A 25,604-nucleotide genomic window follows, 5' to 3' on the forward strand; every position below is an offset into this window, starting at 1 on the left:
ACAAGGACATGTCTGCCCTCCAGTCATCACTGCCCATAACTCTTTCCTCACACTGGACCTGCTTCACTCTTGAAGATCATTTGCCTCCAAACCTGGGGTAAATCTACCTTCCACCACTGTGTCCCAATGTCTTACCCAGAAATGTAAGAAGCCTAAGAAGCCTGGGATGGTCCACTGGCCCTCATCTTCTCCCAGTCCCCACCCCGCCCCAAGCCATTCTTCTTTTTTTTTTTAAGATAAATTTTTTTTTTTAATTTTATTGGAGTATAGTTGATTTACAATGTTGTGTTAGTTTCAGGTATACAGCAAAGTGATTCCATTATACATATACATATACTCATTCTTTTTTGGATTCTTTTCTCATATAGGTTGTCACAGAATACTGAGTAGAGTTTCCTGTGCTATACAGTAGGTCCTTGTTGGTTATCTATCTTATGTAGTAGCGTGTGTGTGTTCATCCCAAGCTCCTGATTTATCCCTCCCTGCCACGTTTCCCCTTTGGTAACCATAAGTTTGTTTTCGATATTTGTAAGTCTTTCTGTTTTGCAAATAAGTTCATTTGTATTGTTTTTTAAAATTAGATTCCACATGAGTGATATCATATATTTGTCTTTCTGTATGACTTACTAGACTCAGTTTGATAATCTCTAGGCAATACATGTTGCTGCAAATGTCATTACTTCATTCTTTTCTATGGCTGAGTAATATTCCATGGTATATATGTACCACATCTTCTTTATCCATTCACCCATCTATGGACATTTAGGTTGCGTCCATGTCCTGGCTATTGTAAATAGTGCTGCAATGAACACTGGGGTGCATGTATCTCTTCAGACTATGGTTTCCTCCGGATATATGCCCAGGAGTGGGATTGTCCCAGCCATTCTTAGAATGTTGTTTGTGGGCAGTGGTTACTGGTCTTCTGAATAGCCTGGGATTGTTCCTTAAGGCCTCTATCAAATTCCCCTTCAGCGTCTGGAGCCAGCCTGGGAGAAGGTGGCAGACTCTCCGGAAGGAACCTCAGGAAGCAGGGAGGGAAATGTTTATCTTTGGAGGAGCCAGCTTCTGATGGTCATGAACTAAAAGAAAGGAACTCTCTTCCCCCTAGGTAACTTTCCCCATGGCAGTCTGTATTCTTGAGAATTCTGGGATAATTGGGGTAGGGAAAAATCAGAGGGGGGAGGCGTGTCCCCTTTTGGTCCCTGGGGGTCACTCACAAACTTGGTCAGGGCTGAGCAAGTCCACATTCTCGGTCTATAACCTTGACAGAGCCTGAGCTCCTAATCCAGGTGAGGCCAATGGCAGCCCAGAAGAGACAAGAGGGTTAGCAAAAGTCTTAGCCTGGGGAGGGAGCCCGTGTGCTCTGAGAATTTCCACGTCCCCATCCAAGGGGTGGAGCACGAGGCCAGTGGTGTACCGGCACCTCGGAACACTCCTGAGCTCCACGGCGGGCACCTAGACCCCTGGTCCAGGGAGGGGGAACCCTCACTTGCCTTAGGAGAAAGGAGAGATATGTCGCAAGATCAGAAAAGGGATGAAAGGAAATGAGGTGAGGCTGGAGACCCAGGGCAAGGGCTCATTCCATCTTCCTCCGCCAATACATGCCGGGTACAAGCCCCCAGCTGCCAAGCAGGACAGGGCTGTGTGCCAGCCCAGGGCAGGGAACACAGGTGAGTGATCAGAGCCTCAAAAATACCAGAACTGGAAGGAAGCCAGGAGAACTTCTCACTCGGTGAGACTGATCGTGCCTCAGAGAGCTCTAGTGCTTGAAATAGCTTTCCATGGGGCCACTGATGGGGTGAGGGGAGTGGAGAGTAGAGACAGAAACCCCACATGATTCAAACAGATCAGCTCTGTTTTTATCTCTAATCCATGCAGTGTCTGTTTTTAAATATTATTTAATAAACAACGTTCTGCCACACACACACAAAATTGAAAACCACCAAGCTTATCCAATCCTTCATTGTATTTTTAATTTTTTTTTAAAGTAGGTTAGCTAATTGGGAAAAGAATTTGAGAACGAATAGATACCTGTCTATGGGTATCTGAATCACTTTGTTGTACACCTGAAACTAACACAATATTGTTAATCAACTCTACTCCAACATAAAATGAAAAGTAAAATAATAATAATAAAGTAGGTTAGAAACATCATGTGCAGTAATCGTTTTTGTTTTTTTTTAATTTATTTATTTTGGCGGCGCCTTGCAGGATCTTAGTTCCCCAACCAGGGGCTGAACCTGAGCCCTCCACAGTGGAAGCGTGGAGTCTTAACCACTGGACCGCCAGGGAAGTCCCCAATCCTTCATTTTATAAATGAGAAAACTGAGCCTTGGAAAAGTGTCACTGCAAGCCACAGAGAAGGTGCCAACACTGGGACTGGGGATAGGGGTGTTCCTAGGCCTCCATCCACCACATTCCATCCTCCACTTCCTCCTGTTATCACAGACATGCCCGAGCTTCAGCCCAACTGTCCAGCGGGAGCCTCCATTCTTCAGGCTTCTTTGCAAATAGGTGTGACCCTGTGACTAAGCTCTCACCAGTGGAATGGGAACAAAAGTTAAAACTTGAATTCCTACAAGGAAAATGCTGTCTTTCCACTCTTTCATCCCCTCCCTTGGGGTTAAAACATCAGCTGTGTAACTGGTAAGTCAGCTTCCCCATATGAACAAGGAACATATCTTAGGACGCGGCCAAACAGCGAGAGAAAGGAACCCCGGTCTCTGATGGCCTCGTGAAGCGGAACCCACCTCCTTTCTTTGGAATATTCATGAGACAGAAATAAACTAGATGATTGGAGCCCCTGTCCTTTTTTCTAGTTTTTATTTTTCCCACACTGCACGGCACGTGAGATCTTAATTCCCCCACCAGGGATCGAACCCGCGCCCCCTGCATTGGAAGCGTAGAGTCTTAACCACTGGACCGCCAGGGAATTCCCGTTCCTGTACTTCTCTGTCTCTTTGTGACAGTGACTATATTGTTTATCTATGGCTCAATAGCAAATTACCCGCAGACTCAGTGGCTTAGAACAGCAAACATTGGTTGTCTCCTAGTTCCTGTGGGTCAGGAATTCAAGCGCAGCTGAACGGTGTGGTTTTGCCTCAGGGTCTCTCAAGAGGCTGCCGCCAGGACATTGGTAGAACCTGCCATCATTCCAGGCTTGACTAAAGCCAGAATATCCACTTCCACTCACACGGCTGCTAGCAGAGACCTCAGTTCCCTGCCATGTGACTTCACAGGTGAGTGTCCTTGTGACATGGCTCTTGGCTTCCCCAGAGCAAGTGACTGATGAGGGGGCGGGGAGGGAGAGAAAGAGAAGGAAACCACAATGTATTTTTATGACCCAGTCTCCAAAATCAACCACTGTCACCTCCACTTCACTCATTTTGTTAGAAGGGTCCGCAAGTCCAGCCCAATCTCTTCTCATTAAAGAGGATGGGAAGTAGGCTCCCCATTTTGAAGGAAGGAGTATTTAAAAATGTGTGGACATATTTTCAAACCCACCACAGTAGCTTAGCCTGCATCCTAATTAATACACTACAGGTACTGGCTCCTGGCCCAATGCGACTTCTGAGCCATGATGCTTCATGATATAGTTCGATGATAATAATAATGAACATTTATCGAGGACTTTTTATGGACCAGGTACATGCAAAGCATTTTTCAAACATGTTGTTTCTCGTATGACCCTCTTATCAAACATTTTTTTTCTCATATGACCCTCTGTGGTGGAGTTATGACAAGCCCTAATCTTCCAGGGCAGAAAATAAGTTAATACCACGCCAGATTCCAGAGCTTTCATTACGGTTAACTGTTTAGGGAAAGAGCATGTTTCATGGAGAACAAGTTCAGTTGGAATTCTGTCAACAACACTTATGTGATTTGGGGGGAAATCTAACCTTCTTGGGTTTCTATTTTATCTCATAAGAAAGTAGAAAATAATCATACCCCGAGGGTTCTGGTGAGGAATCCATGAAAATATGTGAAGCACTGAACACAGGGCTTGGCATGCAGTAGGTGGTCAATCAAAGGAGTTTTTCTCTCCTCCTCTGCTTTATTCTCCAATCTCCACTCTCACACAAGGGATGATGGCTCAGCTCTGGCCTAGAGTATTGTCTTCATTCCAGAAATCCAAAGACATAGCAGGACCGTGCAGGATTCCTGGGAAACCAGGTTAGCTTGAACCCCATAGCTTCTGTATCCTTCCGGCCTCCCCTGGTACTTAGGAAGATCATCAGGGATGCTTAAGAGATACCTGAGGAAAAGCCTGGGCCATCAACCCAGAACTGATGAGCCTCTGGGAGAAAGAAAGGAAGATTTGCCTCCAAGGTCACATGAAAGCCTCATTCTCCTATTGGATTTCCCAGGTGGGTCGGGAGCTGGGGGCGGGGGTGGGGAAATTGCTGTTTCACTTCCCTAGATAACCACAGACAGGACCTGGGCTTTGCTGGGAAAATTATGAACACCTTTGGCCAAATTCATCATACAAATGAATTTATTTGCAAAACAGAAACAGACTCACAGACTTAGATAATGAACTTATGGTTACTACGGGGGAAGGGTGCAGGAGAGGGATAGAGCGGGAGTTTGGGATTGACACGTACACACTGCTATATTTAAAATAGATAACCAACAAGGACCTACTGTATAGCACAGGGAACTCTGCTCAATATTCTCTGATAACCTATATGAGAAAAGAATCTGAAAAAGAATGAATATATGTATATGTATAACTGAATCACTTTGCTGTACACCTGAAACTAATACAACATTGTTCATCAACTATACTCCAATATAAAATAAAAATTAAAAAAAAAAAAAAGAGTTGCATCAATCATCACCCCTACAAACATCCTGGTACTGAGACCTCCAGGGTATCTGGACAGAGGAAGGCCAGATCTTTTAAGAATAAAATGAGTGAAGGGTGGGACTTCCCTCGTGGCACAGTGGTTAAGCCTGCCAATGCAGGGGACATGGGTTCGAGCCCTGGTCTGGTAAGATCTCACATGCCGCAGAGCAACTAAGTCCGTGCGCCACAACTACTGAGCCCATGCGCCACAACTACTGAAGCCCGTGTGCCTAGAGCCCGTGCTCCGCAACAAGAGAAGCCACCGCAATGAGAAGCCCGTGCACCACAACAAAGAGTAACCCCCGCTCGTCACAACTAGAGAAAGCTCATGCACAGCAACAAAGACCCAATGCAGTCAAAAGTAAATAAATAAAATTAAAAAAGAAAAATGAGTGAAGGGCCTCATTTGCCCAAATATAAACTGAACAACTCTAAACCCCTTTAAAGAATTGCAGAATTGCATGTTCCTCTGAAAATTGTTCTCTTAAGAAACGAAAAAGCTTGTGACAATTTGTCTAATTTTGAAGTATGACATGATTATTTGGGGTTAATTATCACTTTTTACAACCAACCAGGGTTAGTATTCTCTTCCATATTTTAGGGCTGCTTTTGGAGGCCCATGGAAGAGGAGTTTCTTAGTAAAGGTAAAATGATGGGATTAAGGTTTCTGGTCTCCTCCACAGAATTAACTCTCTCCGAAATACGTTTCTCTAGTGCTAACAAGCCCTTAAAATGAGGGGGCTTTGGGGGTGTATAAGAGGATGTTGAGGTGCGGCCTTGAAAATGAAGAGAGTCCCTGACTCCTTAGAAGTTTTTCTGGAGGTTTAGTATTACTTTTCTCTCTTGCCGTGGAAGATTTAGAAACATAATTCTACTTCAGACTTCTCAAGTGGCTTTGGCTTTGGATGTATAATCCATCATCTTCTTTACTGTTTCCGTCTCTTCCTCACAAAACAACCAGACTTGTCTTCCTGATTTGCAAGAAGCTGGGCATATGAAGCATCATTGGTTGAGGTCGGGGGGGGAAGGTGAGTTATCTAAATTGTATTGACATGATGTGAGAAATCAACTTCTTTTTGATACATCCCTTTAGTCCAAGAAAATGCTGGACTGAACTAACCTTTTGTTTGCTTGTTTGTTTTTTTGCCACACCACACAACATGTGGGAACTTAAATTCCCCAACCAGGGATTGAACCCATGCCCCCTGCAGTGGATGCAGTGGAAGCCCGGAGCCCTAACCACTGGACCAAGAATGCTCAAGACCAAAGTTCTTCCTTCAACCTATATCTCCCAATCTAAGACAGTATTTGGGGCACTGCCCTAAGGCCACAATGGCCAGGAGGGATGAGGGTGGGAGATTGGGAAGGGATGCATTGGGTTTCCTAAATTAGAGTCCTTGAGTGCCTCAGAAGACCTTAGTGAATGCTTAAAATGTCAGGCTTAACACTTGAATTGTTAAAGAACTTTCTGGTGACTGTACTCATGGCCCATGTCCACTGCCCTAATTGACCAGCTGTGTCTCCATGAAAATTTCCACTTTTCTTACCTTTAGAGTGTCTTCCCACCTGGGTTCCTTAGCCTAAGGCAGGGAAGAGGTATTCCTCACTTCCTGTTAATTTTCCCTTCAAAGGCTCGCCCTCTTTCCCAGGTGTGCCCTAGAGGCACCTAGCAGGAATTCCTTAATACCATCTGACTCACCTATCAACACCTTTCCCCTGAGCCAATAGAAAGAACTATTGAATAAGTAACAACTCTACTGTTGTTGTTGTTTTAATCCTCTATAGCGTGCTGAGAATCTGTCTCAAATTGTATGGTGATTTATATACTCACACGCACATACATTCCAAAAAAATTTATTGAACCAGACACTGGAACCACCACAAAAATGATTCATGCCCTTGAAAAATCTCTTATGAGGAGGGCTCATGAAGGGATCAAATTCAGGAAATCATATAATTATTTTGATAATCCCACTACATACTACATTGTACATGAAAAGTGTTCAAAGAGACGTAGAGAGGGGAAAGCTGACAATGGTGGGCCACAGAAGAGGTGAATTTTTAGCAAATCTTACAAAATAACAGGCACAGAAAGAAAAAGAGCATTCCAAAGATAAGCACTACCATGGACAAAATCACAGTCAAGAAAGAATATATTCAAGGAACAACAGTAGAAGCTTCGTGGCTGATTAAGTGTATGGAGAAGGAGAGGGTGCATTTGGCATTAGGTTGACAAGCAAAGGCCAGACTGAAATGATTTGAGGGAATTCCCTGGTAGTCCAGTGGTTAGGACTCCACACGTTCATTGCCAAGCAGGCGGGTTCAATCCCTGGTCGGGGAGCTATAATAAGATCCCCGCAAGCCACGCGTTGCAGAAAAAAAAAAAAAAAAAAGAAATGATTCGAATGGCACACTCTAGAGTTTAACTTTGTCCTGTAAACACCAGGAACCAATAGACGTTGTTGAGCAAGAGAAAGAAATGATGAGACTTATATTTTAGAAAGATAACTCTGAGGCCAGCAGAGAGGATGGATTTGAGAGTAAGATCAGAGCATTATTTCTTTCAGCATAACTGCATGAGAATTTGGCGGTGGAGCGGGGAAGGCATGGTAAATGAACACTTCTGGGGACCACCTTTAACTACTGAATCAGAATCTCCAGGCTTGAGACCCGGGAGTCTGCATATGTAACATCTCTCGCATAACAGTGATTCTTGCAGGCTCTAAAGTCTAAGACATAGACTAGAGACAGAGAGACCAATTAGGAAGCTTTTGTAATTGTCCAATTAGGAGATGAAATTAGTTGGATCTGTCCATGATGCCCTTCCAGAGTAGCTCATAAAGAAAAACAACTGTTTTCAGACAATTACGTAAGTGCTGAACTATTTTTGCAGATTGCTAAGTGATCTTGGCCAAGTCATTTGATACCTTAACCATCATGCTTTTAAATGACAAAGTACTGATCCTCATAGTCTTATCTGAGTGTTACAAACTCTCAAGAGTCAGGGAAAGTACTTACCTTCAATTAAGACATTAAGTCTAATAGGAAGATTAGATTGAGTCATTCTTATTTGTTTTCTTGCTTGCTTACTGTTTACCTCCTCATGCAATGTAAATCCCAGGAGAGCAGGCTTGAGGACATTGATGGGTCTCCAGTGAAACAGTTCTTGGCGTAAAGTAGGCTCGTAGTGAATGTGTTCTGAAAAAATGAAAGACAGAAAGACAAAGCAAGGAAAAAGGAGGCAGAGGAAGAGACAAATGAAGGGACAGAGGGAGGGAGGGAGAAGGAAAGGAAGATAGAAAAAGAAGGAGAGAGAAAGAAAGAAAAGAAAGGAAGGAAGGAAGGGAGGGAGAAAGAAAGAAAGAAAGAGGAAGAAAGGAAGATAAAGGAAGAAAGGAAGGAAAGAAGAGAAAGGAGGGAGGAAGGGAGATAAAGAAAGAAAGGCAGGAAGAAAGGGAAAGAGAGACAGAAAGAAACAATGCAATGTCAGGTAAAAGAAATCATCACATTGGACAGAAAATTAAGAGATTCAGCCTTTCTTCCAAGTACTATTTCTTCAACATCTGTGTGGTGCTAGATGCTGAAGATGCTGCCCTTATGGTATTGCCAATGTGGATATCTAGGTTTGATTCTGCTGCTCAGGAGCTTAGAGCCCTGATAAGTCTACCTTAAGCTTAAGCTTCAGGCCTTAGCTCCTTGTTTATAAAACTGGGGGCGGGTGGTGGAGTGACGGCTCTCCAAAAATAAGAAGACAGCTAAAGCACTTTCCAGATCTCACCTTCCTAATTCATCTGCTTCAAATCCTGGCTTCAGTTCCCTCTTTTGTTTTTTGTTTGTTTTGTTCTGAAAACCTTTATTTTTAATAGCCCCAAACTGGAAATAACTCAAATATCCAACAACTGGTGAACAGACAAAAAAGTTGTGTTATAGTCATACAATAGAATTCTATTCAGCAATTTTATTTATTTTAATTTTTTATTAATTTATTTACTTATTTATTTTATTGAAGTATAGTTGATTTACAATGTTGTGTTACTTTCAGGTGTACAGCAAAGTGATTCAGATATTCTTTTTCAGATTCTTTTCCATTATAGGTTATTACAAGATGTTGAATATAGTTCCCTGTGCTATACAGTAGGTCCTTGTTGTTTATCTATTTTATCTATAGTAGTGTGTATCTGTTAATTCCAAACTTTTAATTTATCCCTCCCTCTCCCCTTTGGTAACCAACCATAACTTTGTTTTGTCTGTGAGTCTATTTCTGTTTTGTAAATAATTTCATTTGTATCATTTGTTTTAGATTCCACATATAAGGTTTATCTTACGATATTTGTCTTTCTCTATCTGACTTACTTTACTTAGCATGATAATCTCTGGGTCCAACCTTGTTGCTGCAAAGTTCCCTCTTTGGAAGCCAGCAAAGGAACGTGCGAGCCGCCACCTAGGACCAAGTTCTTGCCCTCTGGGCAGAAATGTAACCACTCCCCGGAGCTGGCTTCTCAAAGAGCTATAGAAATGCTAAACAGTAACAGATCTGGAGGCAGAAAACAATGTGGCACTAATTGTTCCGTTTCCTCCGCTTTCCTAGCGGGGGAGGCTGGCCCCGGCTGCTCCGGCCATCCCACCGCGCTGCGCGCTTCTTTCTCGACTCAAGTATCCCGAGGACTGGGAAGGTGAAGGGGGAAGGCGCCCGAGGAGCAAAGATGCTCCCCACCCTCCGATCCGGGCAGACCTGCAAATAATGCCCGGGACCAGAGAAAGGCTCCCATTGGCCAGAGGGCGGGTGACGGCGGGGGGGCGGAGTTTCCCGGGGCAGGGGGAGGGGGAGTATAAGGGAGGGGGGCGTGCGCGCACCGTGTCAGTTTCGAAGTCCCTGGCTTCTCCCCTCTGCGCCCAGGCAACTGGATCGCGCCTCGCGCTAAGGCTTTTCCCTCCTCTGCCCACCGGGCGCCTCCACCAGGCCCTGCGGCGCCCCGCAGCTCCCCGCCCCCCACCAGCCCCGGGGCCCTTCCTGCCTTTCCTCCGCGGTGCTTTGATCCGGGGGCCTTTCTGTTTGTTTTCTCTTCTTTCCTCTTTGTTGCTCTAAAACCCACCTCGCCGAAGCCCCCCGCTGCGGAGGGAGTTCGACTTGCAGAGGAAGGCGGCTGCCGCGCACCGCATCCGCCCCTCCTGCGACCCCGCCAGCCGGCGCGCCCACCCCGCCTGCCAGACCCGCCGCCTGCGTTCGTTCGCCCGAGGAAGCCAGCCGAGAGTTCATTGATGCACCCATTCCAGTGGTGTAACGGTGAGTCCCGGGCCGGGAGGGCGAGGGGCGCGGAGCCGGCCGGAGACGCGGAGAGCGGGGCGCCAGGCTTCAGATCCGAGGGCTCGTTCTCCCTCTCGAGCCAAGTTTTTCCTGAAACGGGACCGGCGGGGAGGCGTCCTGGCGCCCGACTCTGCTCTGCACACCGCGGAATTTGGGGGGGGGAAAAAATTCAGGTTTAACTCCAGGGCTGGGAAGGATCTCTTGAGCTGGCGGCGGGCGGGCGGGCGGGGCGGGGTGGGGGCGTGGGAGCCGAGGGGTTCCCGGCCTTTGTGTGGCGGCTTCGCACTCCTACCCCCTTCCCTTGCCTTTGTGCGCTCAAACTCTGTTCTTTGTTGTGGTTGTCGGAGGAGAATTAAATCCGCGCTCGGGCTCGGATCTCCTAGAGGGAGCTCAAGTTCCTGGCCTGAAACTTTTCAGGCTATTTTAAATATGTATACAGTGCGGCGTGCGGGGCGGCGCGCCGGGGCGGCTTCCTCTGCGCCTTTGTTGGCTTCGCACCGGCGGCTTAGGGGGCTTTGTGACGGTGGAAGACGCCGGACTAATGAGCGTGGCTTTATTGGATTGATAAAGCCTTGCAGAGTTTTCGGCGCCCGGCTAACCTTGAGAGCAGGGCTTGCCTGGGGAGCTGTGCTCACGGGCCCCAAGGCCAGACCACAGTACTAGCTCCTGTGCCTCGGCGGTGGCCGCGCCTCCAGACCCGATCACCCCTCCCACCCCGGCCTGGGTGATGCTAAATTCACCCCACCTGAGGCTTTTAGCGGTTCAGGTGATGCGTAGAGGTTGGGCTTGGGTCTGGTTCCTCGCCCAGGCTACCTGAAAAGAGGGCCCTTCTGTACGGGTCAGTTCAAAACTTTGGCTCCTAATACCCTCCAGTGGCCCTAGAATCTTGACTGCGTTGTTCTGAAGCTTGAAGAGTTTCTGGTGAAAGGGGGAAGCGCGGCGGAGGCACTTCTTCTGGTGAAAGGGGGAAGGGGACCGGGGGGGACCAAAGCAGCAGGCCTTATCCCTGAGTAGGGTAGGCTGGCTAGTTAGGGGGGAAAAAAAAAATCCATTCTTGAGAGCAGACTCTTTCCAGATCTTGCATTAATTATTTCAAGAGGCTTTTGTTTTAAGGCAGGGTTTGGGCAGCATGTGTATAAGGGGGCCCCCATCCCCCTCTTCCTCTTGCTGGTAGGATCTAATTTCCTGAAAATGAACCAAGCTGTGTGTGTGATCGGCAGCATTGCTGGAGTGGGGACGAGGGGGTGGGGTGAGGAAGGACGGTGCATCCCAGCATCTGGGAAAGATTCCTGTTGGCTGGGAAGGAGAAGCGTTTCCCAGATCCACTGGTCTTTCTTGGCCAGCCCTTCTCTTGACGTCACTCCAGCTCCCGGCCCGCTGCTCAGACACGAAACATTCTGATGTCAAGGCTTTCATAGGTCGGCGGAAACAATGGAACAGACTTCAGGAGAAGAACCAAGGTGGTTCTTCTGGGCAGCCCCCTTTCCTGTGAGGGTTTAGACCAGCAGAGGACTTGCTGCTTTATCTTTTCACTTCTTTTTTTTTTTTTTTTTTTAATTTATTTAATTTTTATTGAAGTATAGTTGATTTACAGTGTTGTGTTTCTTTTCACTTCTTTTTTTTCAATTTTTTTTGTTTACTGAAGCGTAGCTGATTTACAATGTTGTGTCCATCTCTGCTGTACAGCAAAGTGACTCAGTTATTACACATATAGACATTCCTTTTTTTATATTCTTTGCCATTACGGTTTATCAGAGGATACTGAATATAGTTCCCTGTTCTTGTCACTTCTTTTTTTTTTTTTTTAATAGTTTTTTAAAAAATTTATTTATTTATTTTTGGCTGCATTGGTTCTTCATTGCTGCGTGCAGGCTTTCTCTAGTTGCGGTGCCCGGGCTTCTCATTGGGGTGGCTTCTCTTGTTGAAGAGCACGGGCTCTAAGCACGCGGGCTCTACAGCGCAGGCTCAGTAGTTGTGGCTCACAGGCTCTAGAGCGCAGGCTCAGTAGTTGTGGCGCACGGGCTTAGTTGCTCCGCGACATGCGGGATCTTCCAGGAGCAGGGCTCAAACCCATGTCCCCTGCACTGGCAGGCGGACTCTTAACCACTGCGCCACCAGGGAAGTCCCTCTTGTCACTTCTTAAAGTGACAGAGAGATGACTGTTCTGACTCCAGTGAAGAAGCAATCCTCCTCCCCACACCTTTGTGAAAAATATCTAAAGCCCCTCTTTCCTGGGGTTGGTATTCTGTCCTTATAAGTTTAGAGGAAAAACTACTCCACTGTCAGTTTTTAGCCCAAGGTATACTTTTCTCACTTCTTTTTAATCAGAATGCAAGCAAATGGACCATCTCTTCTCAGCTATGAAGCTCTTCTCAACCATACTTCTTTATCACAGAAAGTCCCAAACTCACTGACTCAATCCTGGAGCCCCAGGGGAAGCTTCTCTCAGCAAGATAACCTGGTCAAGATAAACTGATAAAGTGCTGAGGCCAGAGTGCCTCCAGAGTGAATACATGTAAACCCTCTGTATTCGCTATGGCCATTGCTGTGCAAGTTCCCAGAACAGGGAACCCAGTGAAGTTCTTTGGGACCCTAAAGATGCCAGGATCCAGCTCATAAAAGGTGCGTGGAGAGCAAAGGCAGGTTGAGGGTTAGACCCTCTTACAGCATCAACAATTGATGAGACAGGGATTAGGGAGATGTGCCTGGTGGGGAAGAAGGCCTCTTGGCATTGAGGACAGAGTTCCATGGAAGAGAAGCCCAAAGGCCCTTTTCGAGTAGACGGAAAATTGTCCCTCCCTGGCCAGCCCACCATGATGTCTTCATGGAAAATTGATCTCCTTTGGCCCACAGAGATCAAATATTTAAGTGGAGGGTGAAGGGGTGGTGAGAACTTTCTAACCCAAGCTGGAGGCTCAGAAGCAAGGGCTGAGCAAAGTTTAGTAGCGAATTAATTTTTTTCCAACTTTAGCCAAAAAGTCTTTCAGGATAAGAACTACTTTTACTTTTTGTTTCCCCACAGTGTCTAGGTCAGTGTGTAAATCAAGCCAGCAGCAGTACTTGTTGGTTGACTGGTCATCTGTTAGCTGAGGGCAGTTTCTGGGCAATTTTCCCAAACTTCAGTCTCCTTACTTTGAAGTGAGAGCTTTTGCCAAGATGACCAGATCGTCTTGAGAAAAATCAGGAGTTATTTATCTGTTAACTAGTTATTGAAAACAAGCCAAACACGAGGGTAGGCACTGGAGAACGTACAAAAGTCCACGTCGCTGTCCTTAGACCTAGGAGCACTCAGGCTTGTTAGAACTCCTCATCTCTGATCTCAGGATTGTATATAATCACACCTCTACTATGGGCCTCACTTTGTATGGTGAAAACCTTTGTGTCTGTCTTCTTCCCTAGACGATAAAATCATCTTGTCTTTCTTCTTTGCTTTTTTATCTTCAATGTCTGTTGTGGTACTTGTCATGTAATCACTGCTTAATGCCTGTTCGAGTTAAATGAAGTTGATTCTAGGAACAGTGGGGCAACATAAGACAGTTACGGAGTGTGCCAGAGCCGGAACACGTGATACAGGCTGTGAGCACTATAGATTTCGGGGTGGGGGAGTCCCTGGAATATCACAAAGACCAGGTTTGGGGGACTTTGGGGAAGGAGAGGGAGTTTCAGGCAGAGAAAGCTTCATGAACAAAGGTGTGGAGGCAGCTGAAGACAGAGATGGGCAAGAATTAGAGAGGAGGCTGGCCCACCTGGGGTGAGGCTGGAGGATACTGAGTCAGGGCGGTAAAGAGGGGACCCAATGCACGCGTGTTTAGGAGGACTTGAAGCCAGTCATGAGTCTGGGAAACACATGTTAGAAACCAAGTGGAAGGAAATGTCAGACATGTGGGCTAAATTAGAGGAGGGACTAGACATCAATTAATAGGCACTTGGAGTAGAATTGGGCTCCAAGTCTGTCTGGAATAGAGACTTGGCAGTACAGTTGGCACACAATCTGAAAGAGGTTTGGAGGGAGGTTCATTATATCGATCACTAGATTGATCTCGGGGATGAAGAGGGCTGAGATGTGTGAGGTCAAAGATGACTCCAGTCTTTCAAGCCAGTCTTCCGCTGAGTTGGGGTCGCTTCGCTAATTACGGTGTAGGATTCCAAAGTGTATTAATGGTGGTCTGGCTCCTAACCACGATGTCAGGAAAGTACTTAAAACCCACATTGAGGGCTTGAGTCTAGAGGTTCACCCACCCATCACACCTCGCAGGATCTCAGTTCCTTGACCAGGTATTGAACCCGCGCCCTCGGCAGTGAAAGCACGGAGTCCTAACCACTGAACCACCAGGGAATTCCCCAGAGGGCTTTGAAGCCAGGCCTTCTTAGCTGTTTGACTGTAGACACATTGTTTAATGATGATTGAGTCTTTTTTCCCCATAGCGGGGTGGGGAGTAACATTTCACAGTGGCCTTATTACAAAGGTTAAGTTATAGCATGAGAATGTGCTTGGGTGATAGCAGGTGTATGGTAAAGTCTAGCCTTCTTGTCCCAGCACTTTCTGAAATCCAAGAGTTTGAGGCTTACCTTTCAGATCATTGATATTTTTTGCCTGCAAACAGGAAAAAACACTCAACTGGCTTGTGGTTAAATCCTATCTTTTTTTTTCTTTCTTTCTTTATAAACATGATAGAAAATTTACTAATTCTCAGAACCAGCAGTCCCAAGATAGTGGCTCTAGGATTGCTTAATCCAGCAACTCAACTGACAACATCTTTCTTCTTTCCTTGTCCAATCTGCCACCAGCTTGATATTGAACTTCTCTCTTTCCAGCTATAACTTGGCTGCCACCCTTGCAGGTGTTTTGGAGAGATGTGACCCCCCCCCCCCCAAAAAAAGAAAATCTTGTCTTTTCCAACAGACCTGCTCTTTGTTTCTTCAGCCAGAGCCCTGTCACATACGTACCCCAAAACCAAACCCCTGGCAAGGACAAGGTGATTACCACCTTTGGACCAATCAGGATTTACCCCTGAGTCATGTGAGAAAGGGAAGCATCCAGTGGCCACCAGTGCTTCCCAAGCTGAAGGGACCTTGTTAAACTGTAACAGATTCTGATTCATTTCAGTGGGGGTGGGCCGGAGAGTCTGCATTTCTGACGAGCTCTGGGGATGCCACTGCCATTAGGGGACTGCACGGCAAGGCTTTGAGTAGAACGGGGGAAGGTGGCCAGTAAAAGTTAGCTGTAGCTCCCAGCCCTCACCCCCTGCCCCTTTCTGGAATGCTGGCCCAGCCTCAGAGTGAGCAATTTCTATTCTGGTCCTGGTGCAGTTTGGCTTCTGGAGCAGGTAGCTTAATAATGACAAATGACCTTTGCAACTGCACTTTGCAATTTACAAAGCGTATTTCTTACACCACGGTTTTCGGTCCTCTCTGCACATTGCTTGTTTTCCTGTGACAAAGTGGAGCTTAGCGAGGTAATTTCCTAAAGGTCACATAGCTAGGGAGAGGTGGGATTGGAGCCCAAGTGTACCTTTCCTCACCTAAGGCTCTTCATTTTGCTACTGCACTGTATAGGCTTCTCCCTGATGGAAGTGAGTTTTCCATTTTCCGCCCATTGCCTGAATCCTTGATCCCCTAGATGGGGATGCTGGTTTAAGTACTGTGTGTATGATCCCATTTCGTAGATTGGTTAAATAATTTACCCAAGATGATGTAGCTAGTAAGTGTTGGAACTAGGGTACAGATATAAGCCCCTGGAATGTAAATTGGTGCAGCCACTACAGAAAACAGTATGGAGGTTCCTTAAAAAACTAAAAATAGCCATATGATCCAGCAATCCCACTCCTGGACATATATCTGGAGAAAACTCTAATTCGAAAAGATACATGCACCCTAATGTTCACAGCAGCAGTACTTACAATAGCCAAGACATGGAAGCAATCAAAGTCTCCATCCACAGATGAATGGATAAAGAAGATGTGGTATATATACATAATGGAATATCACTCAGCCATAAAAAAGAATGAAATAACACTATTTGCAGCAACATGGATGGACCTAGAGATGATCATACTAAGTGAAGTAAGTCAGAGAAAGACAAATAGCATATGATATCACCTGTATGTGGAATCTAAAATATGATACAAGTGAACTTATTTACAAAACAGAAACAGACTCACAGACACAGAAACAAACTTATGGTTACCAAAGGGGAAAGGGAATCAGGGAAGGGTAAATTAGGAGTTTGGGATTAACAGATACAAACTACTGTATATAAAATAGATAAACAACAAGCACCTACTGTATAGCACAGGGAACTATATTCAATATTCTGTAATAAACCATCATGGAAAAGAATATGAAAAAGAATATATGTATATGTACAACTGAATCACTTTGCTGTACACCAGCAACTAACACTACATTGTAAATCAACTCTACTCCAATTTAAAAAAAAAAAGTAAGCCCCCGAGTCAGAGGTTTGCCATTTCTCCCTGCGTCCTTGCTCACACAGAGTGGCCCCGATGGTAAATTTCCCACTATCGTAATACTTTCCCTCCCCGTTCTTTGCAGGGTGTTTCTGCGGCCTGGGACTGGTGAGCACCAACAAGTCCTGCTCGATGCCACCCATCAGTTTCCAAGACCTTCCCCTCAACATCTACATGGTCATCTTCGGCACAGGCATCTTCGTCTTCATGCTCAGCCTCATCTTCTGCTGCTATTTTATCAGGTGGGTGGCTTGCTGGCTGACCTGGGGTTGGGGGAGTCTAGGAGGCGGCGGCCATGGGGAGGGTGAACTGAGTGAGGCTCCGGTCACAGAGTCACCAGCCTCCAGCCGGGGCCGCTGCTTTGAGGACAGGACTTAGTCCTGCCCCTGGCTGGGCCCCTGAGGCCTGGTGTTTCTATTTACATCAGCCTATCAAGCTGTTGGAGAGCATATAAGGTCAACATGGGTCATGCTGCATTCCCACCCTTTGGCCAGTTATTCTCAGGTTGCCTAGAATGACTGTCCAAGTAATATCATCAGTGGTCCCTAGCCGTCTCTCTCCGCCCATTCACACTCTCTGGATGGCCAGGGATGGGAGGCATCGTTACACCAATGTCATGATCCTCTACCCTCCTGGGAAATCCTGCTGTCATCCCTCCAGATGCTAATATTAGCAAGCTGGTGTCTGCAGAGCTGCTTGTTTGTTCTGCCTTGTAAGCTCTTAAGTTTGAGAGAGAAAAAACTGAAAACCATCACGTCTTGAGCGTGGCAGTGCTAGCCAAGCTCCAGGAACTGTTTTCTTCACTTGCAGACAAGGGAACTGGTGGCTGTTTTCTATCAAAAATGTGGGGCAGGAAAAAAAAAAAAAAAAATGTGGGGCATGCCTGGTATTCAGAGTGGAAAATACAGTAGTGTTTCTGACTAGGGTGCCCTACTGGTATTTACAATTCCTCATTGTATGGGACTGTCTTGTGCTTTGGGGAACACTGGACACCCCTGACCATTAGAACGTGCTAATGGTCCTGAGAGCCATTGTGATAACCAAGCCACACAACCCCACATACACAAACACATGATCACCCAACGCCTGGGTAGACGGATGTCAGCTGGGGTCTAGGCTGGCGTCTGATCAAATCACCTAAGAAGATTAAATTAAGACGAAGGAAAAAGGAGTTCCTGTTCCCCACGGAGATGTCCCAGTGGGTTTGAGTGCTTCACCTGGCAGGAGGCTAGAGGGAAAGTAGAGACTTGTCCGGATTCCTCGGGCTGGAGGAGCTCCCTCTTAAGAAGGGGAGGTGCCCGTGGGCCCTGCCCTCTTGTACTCCCCATCCACTACCTTGGGCTCCTTCTTTCTCAGGACTTTAGAAAGTCCCCCGGACTGAAATTTTCCACTTACAAGTCTTTGCAGAAGAGGTAGAGTCTAAAATTTGCATCTAATTAGTAAGTGAGGGTAGATTTCCTGTATCTCACCACCCCTCCCCTTTCCCCAAGCCTAAGTTTTCTTCTGCAAACTCTTTCGTCTTCCTGACCACCAACCACTGCGCTCTCCCCATATGAAGCAATTTATGCAACTCCCCAGAGACGGAAGATGGAGACATAGCAAAGATTTTTGTGTGACGCTGGCAGGAGGCTGTAAAACCAACTCTGTTTGGCCCCTGCACACGCACACAGAGGCACACCCATGCCAGGCTGCAAACGTGGTCAAGAGAAGAAACTCTACAAAATCACTCTGAGCCAGTATGTGGGTGACCGGGCTTCATTTCCTGATGCTGCCACTAATAGGTGTGATCTTAGGGTTTTAGCTACTCTTTGCCAGGTGCCTTCTGTGTGCCAGGCATCATGGTCAGCATTTTGTAAAACATTTAGCTTACTTAGTCCTCAGAACTTGCCTCCAGTTTCGGTATCAGCCTGCTTCTGCTTCATAGATGAGGAAATGCATGCTCAGACAGTAAAAGATCTGCCGCAGGTCCTATATCCAGGAAGATGGAGAGGTGAGCTAGTCTGATGACAGTTAGGGAGAGTCTTTCAGATTCTAGATGTTGGTCTTCTCTGATTTCTCTTCCTTGAATGGGAACAGCTGTGGCATCCATGGCCACCCCCTTGCAGCTAGAGATCGTGGTCCTGCAGAAGGACGGGCTGGGAGCTCTGGGTATGGCTGATGTATTTTTTGTTTGGCTGGAGTTAAAGAACAGAGCTGCAACCACATGATACCAGAAGCTTTCCCCACTGCGGGGCTGCTCGGCGCCACCTGTTCCTCCTGCAGTAATCTGCCCCTTTGCCACCCTGCCCTCTGTCCTGCAGCCTGCCCGAAGCCAGTTTGACCCTGGCTTGCTGGCATGTGGCAGCCTGGGAGTGTCTATATATAGAAAGACACACAAGCACAGAAGCCACTTCCTCTCCCTGCTTCTCGGTTTCCTCCTCAGCCAAAATAGGCCCGTGACCCCCCTCCTGACCTGGTGAGCTCATCGGCCAAGGCCAGCCTCTGCTCCCCAGCTCCCCCTCTCTCTGTCTCCCTGACTCCCAACCCCCGACCGCAGGAGCTGATCTCTGCCCTACACAGGATGGAGGGGCCCGTGAAGTACAACTGGGCAGGAAAGGAACCATTATTTTCAGGACCTGGCTGCATTGTTTGTTGCAAAAGGGAAAAGCTGGGGAGAGCCCACTGGCAGCGGCTAGAAATGGTCTCATTGAATGCAGGGTATTTTTAGTTGCTTTGCTCACCCAACAGCTGAGAAGGCCACCTGTCCAGAGTTGTTGGCACTCCGTCCCCTGCTGGGATGGCCCAGGATCTCTGCTTTTTGCTTTGTCTCCCTTGCAACCCTTTTGGCCCCATTTCATCACAATCTATACCTTCCTGATATGGAAATCTACATGCAGAGTGAATATAGAACGTGGCCCTGAAGCGCTTGGCTGTTCCGACAGATAGTCTTAGGCTCTAAGAGTCAGGCTTTTGGAGGATCCTCAGGTGAGACCATTAAAGGGAGCCAGGCAGATGGAAGGGCCGAGGCTGGAGAAGGAGGGCGCACGCCAGGCACCCTACGACACAGCAAGCAGAAAGGCCCTGCACGTACTCCGTAGGTGTAGCCATGTTGCAGGCGAGGCAGGCGAGGCTCAAGAGATGGGCAACCCCTCGCTCTGAGTCAGGAAGTGGACTCCTCACCACTTCCTTATTTACTCTGTGCATACCTGCTAACAGAGCAACAGTGTCTCCCTCAGAAGGCGGCTGTGAGCACTCCGGCGATGCGATCACTTTCTTTCTTCCCCAGGTTAACCCGGTGTCAGGCAGGTCGCACTTGATCACTTAAGCTTTGGGTACATCCTTCCCCGCCCCTCTCATTTGGAAGTGGGGACACAGTGTATATATGAAAGTGCAAAGGTAAGGGTGGAACGGTGCAAGCCCTGGTTAGGCCCTTAGCCCAACCCTCCAATGACCAGAAACTGTCCGATGCCACCCTCAGACCAAGGCAGGGGGACACCCACCCCACCTGTCCCCTGACCTCCTGTTAGGAGCCATGGAGGTGGCGGCAGCCCGATCTTAATCTGCCCCCTGGCTGTGCATCAGGCACGGCTCTTCCAGACCTTCTGCACCCCCCTCCACTCTGGTTCCAGCATCTCGGTGTTGCTCTTGGGGCATCTTACCTCGCTCCCTTCGACTGAGGCTCGTGATTGGAGATTCTCTTCCTCTAACTCAGGCCAGCAATCTTTTTCTGCAAAAGGCCAGATATTATAGGCTTTGCAGGTCATATGATCTCTGTCTGAACCACCCAGACCTACTGTGCAGAAGCAGCCGTAGACGGTACCTAAGCTATTGGGTTGGCCAAAAAAAGATCGGGTTTTTCTGCAAGATGTTGTGGAAACCCCCGAATGAACTTTTGGGCCAACCCAGTATAACGTGGCTCTGCCCCAGTAAAATTTTATAGGCATTGAACTTGAGTTTCATATAATTTTAACATGGCATGAAATATTCTTTTGATTCCTGCTATCAGCCATTTAAGAATAAGTACCTTTCTTAGCTTCTAGGCCCTGTGAAGCAAGCAGTCAGCTGGATTTGGCTCTCAGGAGGCTGTGGTTTGCTACCCCTATCCTACCTAACCTGGTGGTTTTCTGATGTTTCCTTCCAATAACGCAGCTCTTTGGTTGAAATGATCCGTGGGAGAGAAAGCCCCTCTAGTTTCCAAGTACAGGAGGCCATAGAGCTCCCTGCGCAATTCAGAAGGTTTCCCTCACTGAAAATAAAACAGAAAAAAAATAATAATAATAATTATGATCAATGTGTAATCATGGTCCCAGCCACCTGCATAGTAAGCCATTCAGAGTCAGAGGCTTGTTGATGAAAGGGCGTTTCCCAAAACCATCTCATATTCTCAGGACCATGGTATGTGCCACCTAATTGGTGAAGCAGGCCACAGTGTGTGTTGAAGAGCTCGGCCTCTGTCATCAGATCGACTTTGATTCAAATCCAGACTCTGCTGCCAACCAGCTCTGGCATTTGGGCAAGTTACTTAACTTCTTTGGACGCCGTGTTCCTCATCTGCAAAAAGGGACGTCTCTCCCCCTGGAAGTTGTTTGGAATTGGTGCAGAGATCAGGCGTAGCAAATCCTCCATCACAATTATGCTCCTGCCATTAGTAACGGCGTGTTCTGGCCATTGTGTTTTGGCCATTGAGAGTCCGGTTGTATGCGGGCCACCAGCTTGAAACAAAAAGAGGAAAACAAAGAAGGGATTGCCTGTGTTGGCCTGGTGCTGTGAAGTGGGGAAGGCGTGTGCTCTGGTTCCAGAATACTTGTGTTCTCTGAGTGGAAAATTCCCCAGGCTCAACAGACTTTATCCTGCTGCCCTGGCTTGGTGGAAATGTCCCTCTTAAGAATATCTAACTTCTGGGAATTCCCTCGTGGTCCAGTGATTAGGACGCCATGCTTTCACTGCCGAGGGCGTGGGTTCAGTCCCTGATCAGGGAACTGAGATCCTGCAAGCTGTGTGGCACGGCCAAAAAAAAAAAAAAATCTACTGTACAGTCAGCAAGCAGATGGTTGATCTGTATATTCGGGGAGCCTGAAGGAGGTGACCTACCAGAGACGGCAGGGAGGGTGAATGAACTATGGGTTGGCCAAAAAGTTCGTTCGGGTTTTCCCGCCGCGTCAGACGGAAAAACCCGAACGAACTTTTTGGCCAGCTCAATATTAGGGCGCTCTGCAGAGACGCCCCCAATCTGGGGGAGCTGGCAGTGAGTTTTGAGGCAGTTGAACCTGAGTAAGAGTCTTGAGTCCTTAACCCAGTCTGGTGACCTGCAGAGGGCGCCGTGCATACTCCGTGTGTCTACGGGAAGCACACCTCCCCACCCCCAGAAGGACGCCCCAAGCAGCCGGCCGGCCTCTCCTGCTCTGAATGGCTGTTTGTGCAAAGACATAAGGACCTCTTCTCTCCCCTCTTTCTTGCTTCCCCAGCAAACTCCGGAACCAGGCACAGAGCGAACGGTACGGATATAAAGAGGTAAATGAAGTCTACGTGTTGCCCCGAGACTTCATCCACTATTTAGCCCTGCTTGGGGAGGGGGTGCGGGCAGAGAGCGGGTTTAAGCTGGCCTGGCCTCCCCTCTGGCCCCCTCTGAGGCTAACTCCTTTCCCCGTCCTCAAGTCTGGCTGGGCCCAGGCAGGGCCCAAAGCCCTCCTCCTTCACGGGAGGGTCACGGGGGCACTCCTGTGCGGGGCCAGAGACTCGCTCCCTTCCTTGGCGGCTGATACCACCTGGCCCCTGTGTTTGGTTGCTCCTGATACCAGGCCTCCCCTTTTTTCCCCAGGTGGTGCTTAAAGGTGATGCCAAGAAGTTACAGTTATATGGGGTGAGTGCATTGGGACAGGTCGCGGGAGTGCCCAGCGGGTAAGGCAAACCTTCTCCAGCAATCTCAGCCTGACCTTTTCAGGAACCTTTTTAGTCCCTGCCTTCCTATTTCCTTGGGCCAAATAAAACTCATCCCAGGAGGTGATCAATATGCAGAATCCGTTATGTCTGGAACTGAACCAGCGCAGGCAGAAAACAAAAGGATCACAAAAGGGTTTGGATACATGGAGTGACCCATGGCCCCAGGAAGCCCACTAGGCATAATCTTAATGGGGAAGACGGTAAGACCACTCCATGCCAGATTTCAGCAACTTTCCCCTGCTCAGACCCCCCCAGGTCTTGGTCTGAAAGAGGTTACCTTTGTGTATGCTCTGTCCTAGTGACTGTGGATCTGATGCGTGTGTCCAGCCCTCAGGTTCTTCCCTGTTTCCCTCCATTCCCCTCCCCTCCCCCATCACACCCACTCCCTGGGGCCCCTCAACTCTGACTCCTTTAGGACTACACCATTTCCTCTTCCTTTCCCACCTATGCCTTTGGGGTCACCTAACTCATTTCCCAAGACTTCCTTCCATAACCATGGACACTCCTGCAGAGAGCGTGTGTGTGGTTGTCTGAGTGGGGAGGATCACAGGTCTCACTACACACAAGACTGTGCCTGGACGTGGCCTCATCTCATCCCTCTTTTTGGGGTCCACTGTCATGATGTCCACAAGTTCCAGTGTTTCTTTAGCTCTCCTCCAGAAGAGTAATTCAGCTGGGATCGAAGGGGTTATAATATATTGGGATGTAAGGCTGGATTTAAAGAATGTAAACCATACACCAGACCCCCATCCTTTAGTTACTGATAAGTGCCCCCCCACCAAAGGTCCTAGGCTAGAAAGGCTTAAAAATCATAACTACTCAGCCATAAAAAAGAATGAAATAACGCTCTTTACAGCAACATGGGTGGACCTAGAGATTATCCTCCTAAATGAGGTAAGTCAGAAAGAGAAAGAGAAACACCATGTGATATCACTTATATGTGGAATCTAAAATATGACACAAATGAACTTATCTACGAAACAGAAACAGACTCACAGACGTAAAGAACAGACCTGTGCTTGCCAGGGGGAAGGGGGGTAGGGGAGGGATGGATTTGGGAGCTTGGGATTAGCAGGTGCAAACTATGATATAGAGAATGGATAAACAACAAGGTCCTATTGTATAGCACAGGGAACTATTATAGTCAATATCCTATAATAAACCATAATGGAAAAGAATATGAAAAAACATATATATGTATAACTGAGTCGCTTTGCTGTACAGCCGAAATTAACACAACATTGTAATTCAACTATACTTCAGTTTAAAAAAAAAAAAAAAGATTCCTCTATAACAGCACTGCCCAGTGGAAATCTGAGGATAGAAAATGCTCTCTATCTGACCATGCGGTGTGGGGACCACTAGCCACTTCTCAGCTGCTGAGCACTTGAAATGTGGCTAGTGTGACTGAGGAACTAAATGTTGAATTTCCTCTTATTTGGGTCGACTTAAATCTAAGGCGGTCCCCTGTGGTTCATGGCCACCACCCTGTCAGGGTGAGTTCTCTCTTGGGTGAGGATGAGGTGCTGGGTATTCAGGATGGAGGAGTGAGGCTCTCCCCCACCTCCTCTCACGCGGCCCCCTTCTTCCCACAGCAGACCTGTGCAGTCTGTCTGGAAGACTTCAAGGGCAAGGATGATCTGGGTGTGCTCTCGTGCCAACACGCCTTTCACCGCAAGTAAGTGTCCCCAGTGGGGATGTGTGTCCCGGGGTGGCTTGGAAGAAAGAAGCAGGGAGCATCTTCCAGAGCCTCCCATCCCGACCCCTCCCATCTACCCTTTGCCGGTGATGCCCTTCATCCCGTCTGGACACCAGGCAAGCCAGAGGGGTTAGACCAGGGTAAAGATAGAGAGGTTCTTGTCCCGAGAAGCAGCTGGGCTCCGTGAAAAGACAGCTGGAGCAGACTGGTATCTTCTTAGGGAAAAACAGGTCATCTCTTGCCCGCAGGTGTCTGGTGAAGTGGCTGGAAGTACGCTGTGTCTGCCCCATGTGTAACAAGCCCATTGCTGGTCCCTCAGAGGCCACCCAGAGCATCGGGATCCTATTGGATGAGCTAGTGTGAGTGCTGCCTCCGTACCAAGGCCTGGAGAAGACTTCTAGCCTCGCGGGTGCCTGGTCCTCCCGCGAAGCCGCGGTGAACAAGACTGTCGGGTGGTGATGGGCATGCTCACCTGGAGGGACGGGGGTGCAGGGCTGGTCTTCCAGCCTCAGGGTGAGACTAGACTTGCCCACCGCTCTGCTTCCTGAAGCCTGCTTCCCTGCTACTCAGTTCTGATGGTCTTGCCCATCAGGACCACTGTATCCTGGTACTGGACTCTCTGCCTGCCTTGTCCCTGCTCTGGGAAAAGAAATCCATTCCTATTTGGCCAAAAACTTGGAGCACACCCCCTTGAGGGTTCCCCTGAGGAGGACAAGCTGCCCTGACCTAGAAGAAGGGATGAGATGGGCTCTGCCCCACCTGTGACCTCCCCGCCCCCCTCCCCACTCCTTCCAGAGGAAGGTTAGAAGGGAAGGAAGGAAAGATGGAGGAACCAAGTGCCTCCAGTGGAAGTGAGGGAGGCTCTGTAGGAAATAGGAAAGAGCAGGGATGAACAGAAGAAAAGTCAATGTTTACATGGGACCTATGGAAACAAAGGCTGGCCGGCCGGCCTGCTGACCACAGGGGGTGGAGGGCAGCCCCCTGCCCCTCCTAGATCTGAGGTGCTATCCGTTCACTGTTCCTCGGTTGATCTCAGAGCTTCCTATTCCCTGTTGGGGTTTGAGTATCCACCGCCCCAGAGGAAGGGCTTGGTCTACACCCAAATGGATTCCCAGGGGTTTTTTCTAAAGGAGCAAAAAGGGGGCCTGGGGATGGGGGTGTCTGGATATTAAGGTCACGGTGGACACCCTCTTCCCCTTTGTAAATAGTATTTTTATACTTCATCCTTACCATCTCAGGCTTTATACATGGAATCCCCCAAATGGAAGGGGTAGGGGTTTTCTGTTCCTCCCCCAAGTGGGTGAGGGTGGGAAAAAGGTATGTATTTAAAGCAGATTAAATTTAATAACAATTTTCTCTAAC

The 25,604-nt window shown here is 47.8% G+C and overlaps 1 protein-coding gene and 1 long non-coding RNA gene across 3 annotated transcripts in view; one reads left to right on the forward strand and one right to left on the reverse strand.

Annotated features, from left to right (window-relative positions):
- The first annotated feature begins 9,684 nt into the window (after positions 1 to 9,684).
- On the forward strand, positions 9,685 to 25,603 carry RNF122 (ring finger protein 122). Of its 2 annotated transcripts, none has more exons than XM_082444713.1 (6): positions 9,685 to 10,133; positions 16,710 to 16,866; positions 22,069 to 22,114; positions 22,422 to 22,463; positions 24,142 to 24,221; positions 24,491 to 25,603. In XM_082444713.1, the coding sequence occupies exons 1-6, from the start codon at positions 10,109 to 10,111 to the stop codon at positions 24,603 to 24,605; spliced, it is 465 nt and encodes a 154-aa protein (XP_082300839.1). In that variant the 5' UTR covers positions 9,685 to 10,108; the 3' UTR covers positions 24,606 to 25,603. The 2 variants fall into 2 exon arrangements, with proteins under 2 accessions (XP_082300839.1, XP_082300840.1); XM_082444714.1 differs by having other exon boundaries at positions 9,700 to 10,133; positions 24,139 to 24,221.
- LOC309651743 overlaps positions 16,877 to 25,604 on the reverse strand; it is a 28,798-nt gene continuing 20,070 nt past the window's right edge. Inside the window, exon 3 of the long non-coding RNA XR_014258351.1 lies at positions 16,877 to 21,315. This is a non-coding gene — a long non-coding RNA (uncharacterized lncRNA). The remainder of the gene's footprint in view (positions 21,316 to 25,604) is intronic.

Source organism: Balaenoptera physalus (genome assembly GCF_965194825.1).
Source record: "Balaenoptera physalus genome assembly, chromosome: 21".
NCBI lineage: Eukaryota > Metazoa > Chordata > Mammalia > Artiodactyla > Balaenopteridae > Balaenoptera > Balaenoptera physalus.

Coding starts and splice junctions, on each gene's coding strand:
- RNF122 (XM_082444714.1), top strand. CDS start 10,109: ATGCACCCATTCCAGTGGTGTAACG. Junction 22,115..22,421: donor AACGGTACGGATATAAAGAG/GTAAATGAAGTC, acceptor TTTTTTCCCCAG/GTGGTGCTTAAAGGTGATGC. Junction 22,464..24,138: donor AGAAGTTACAGTTATATGGG/GTGAGTGCATTG, acceptor TTCTTCCCACAG/CAGACCTGTGCAGTCTGTCT.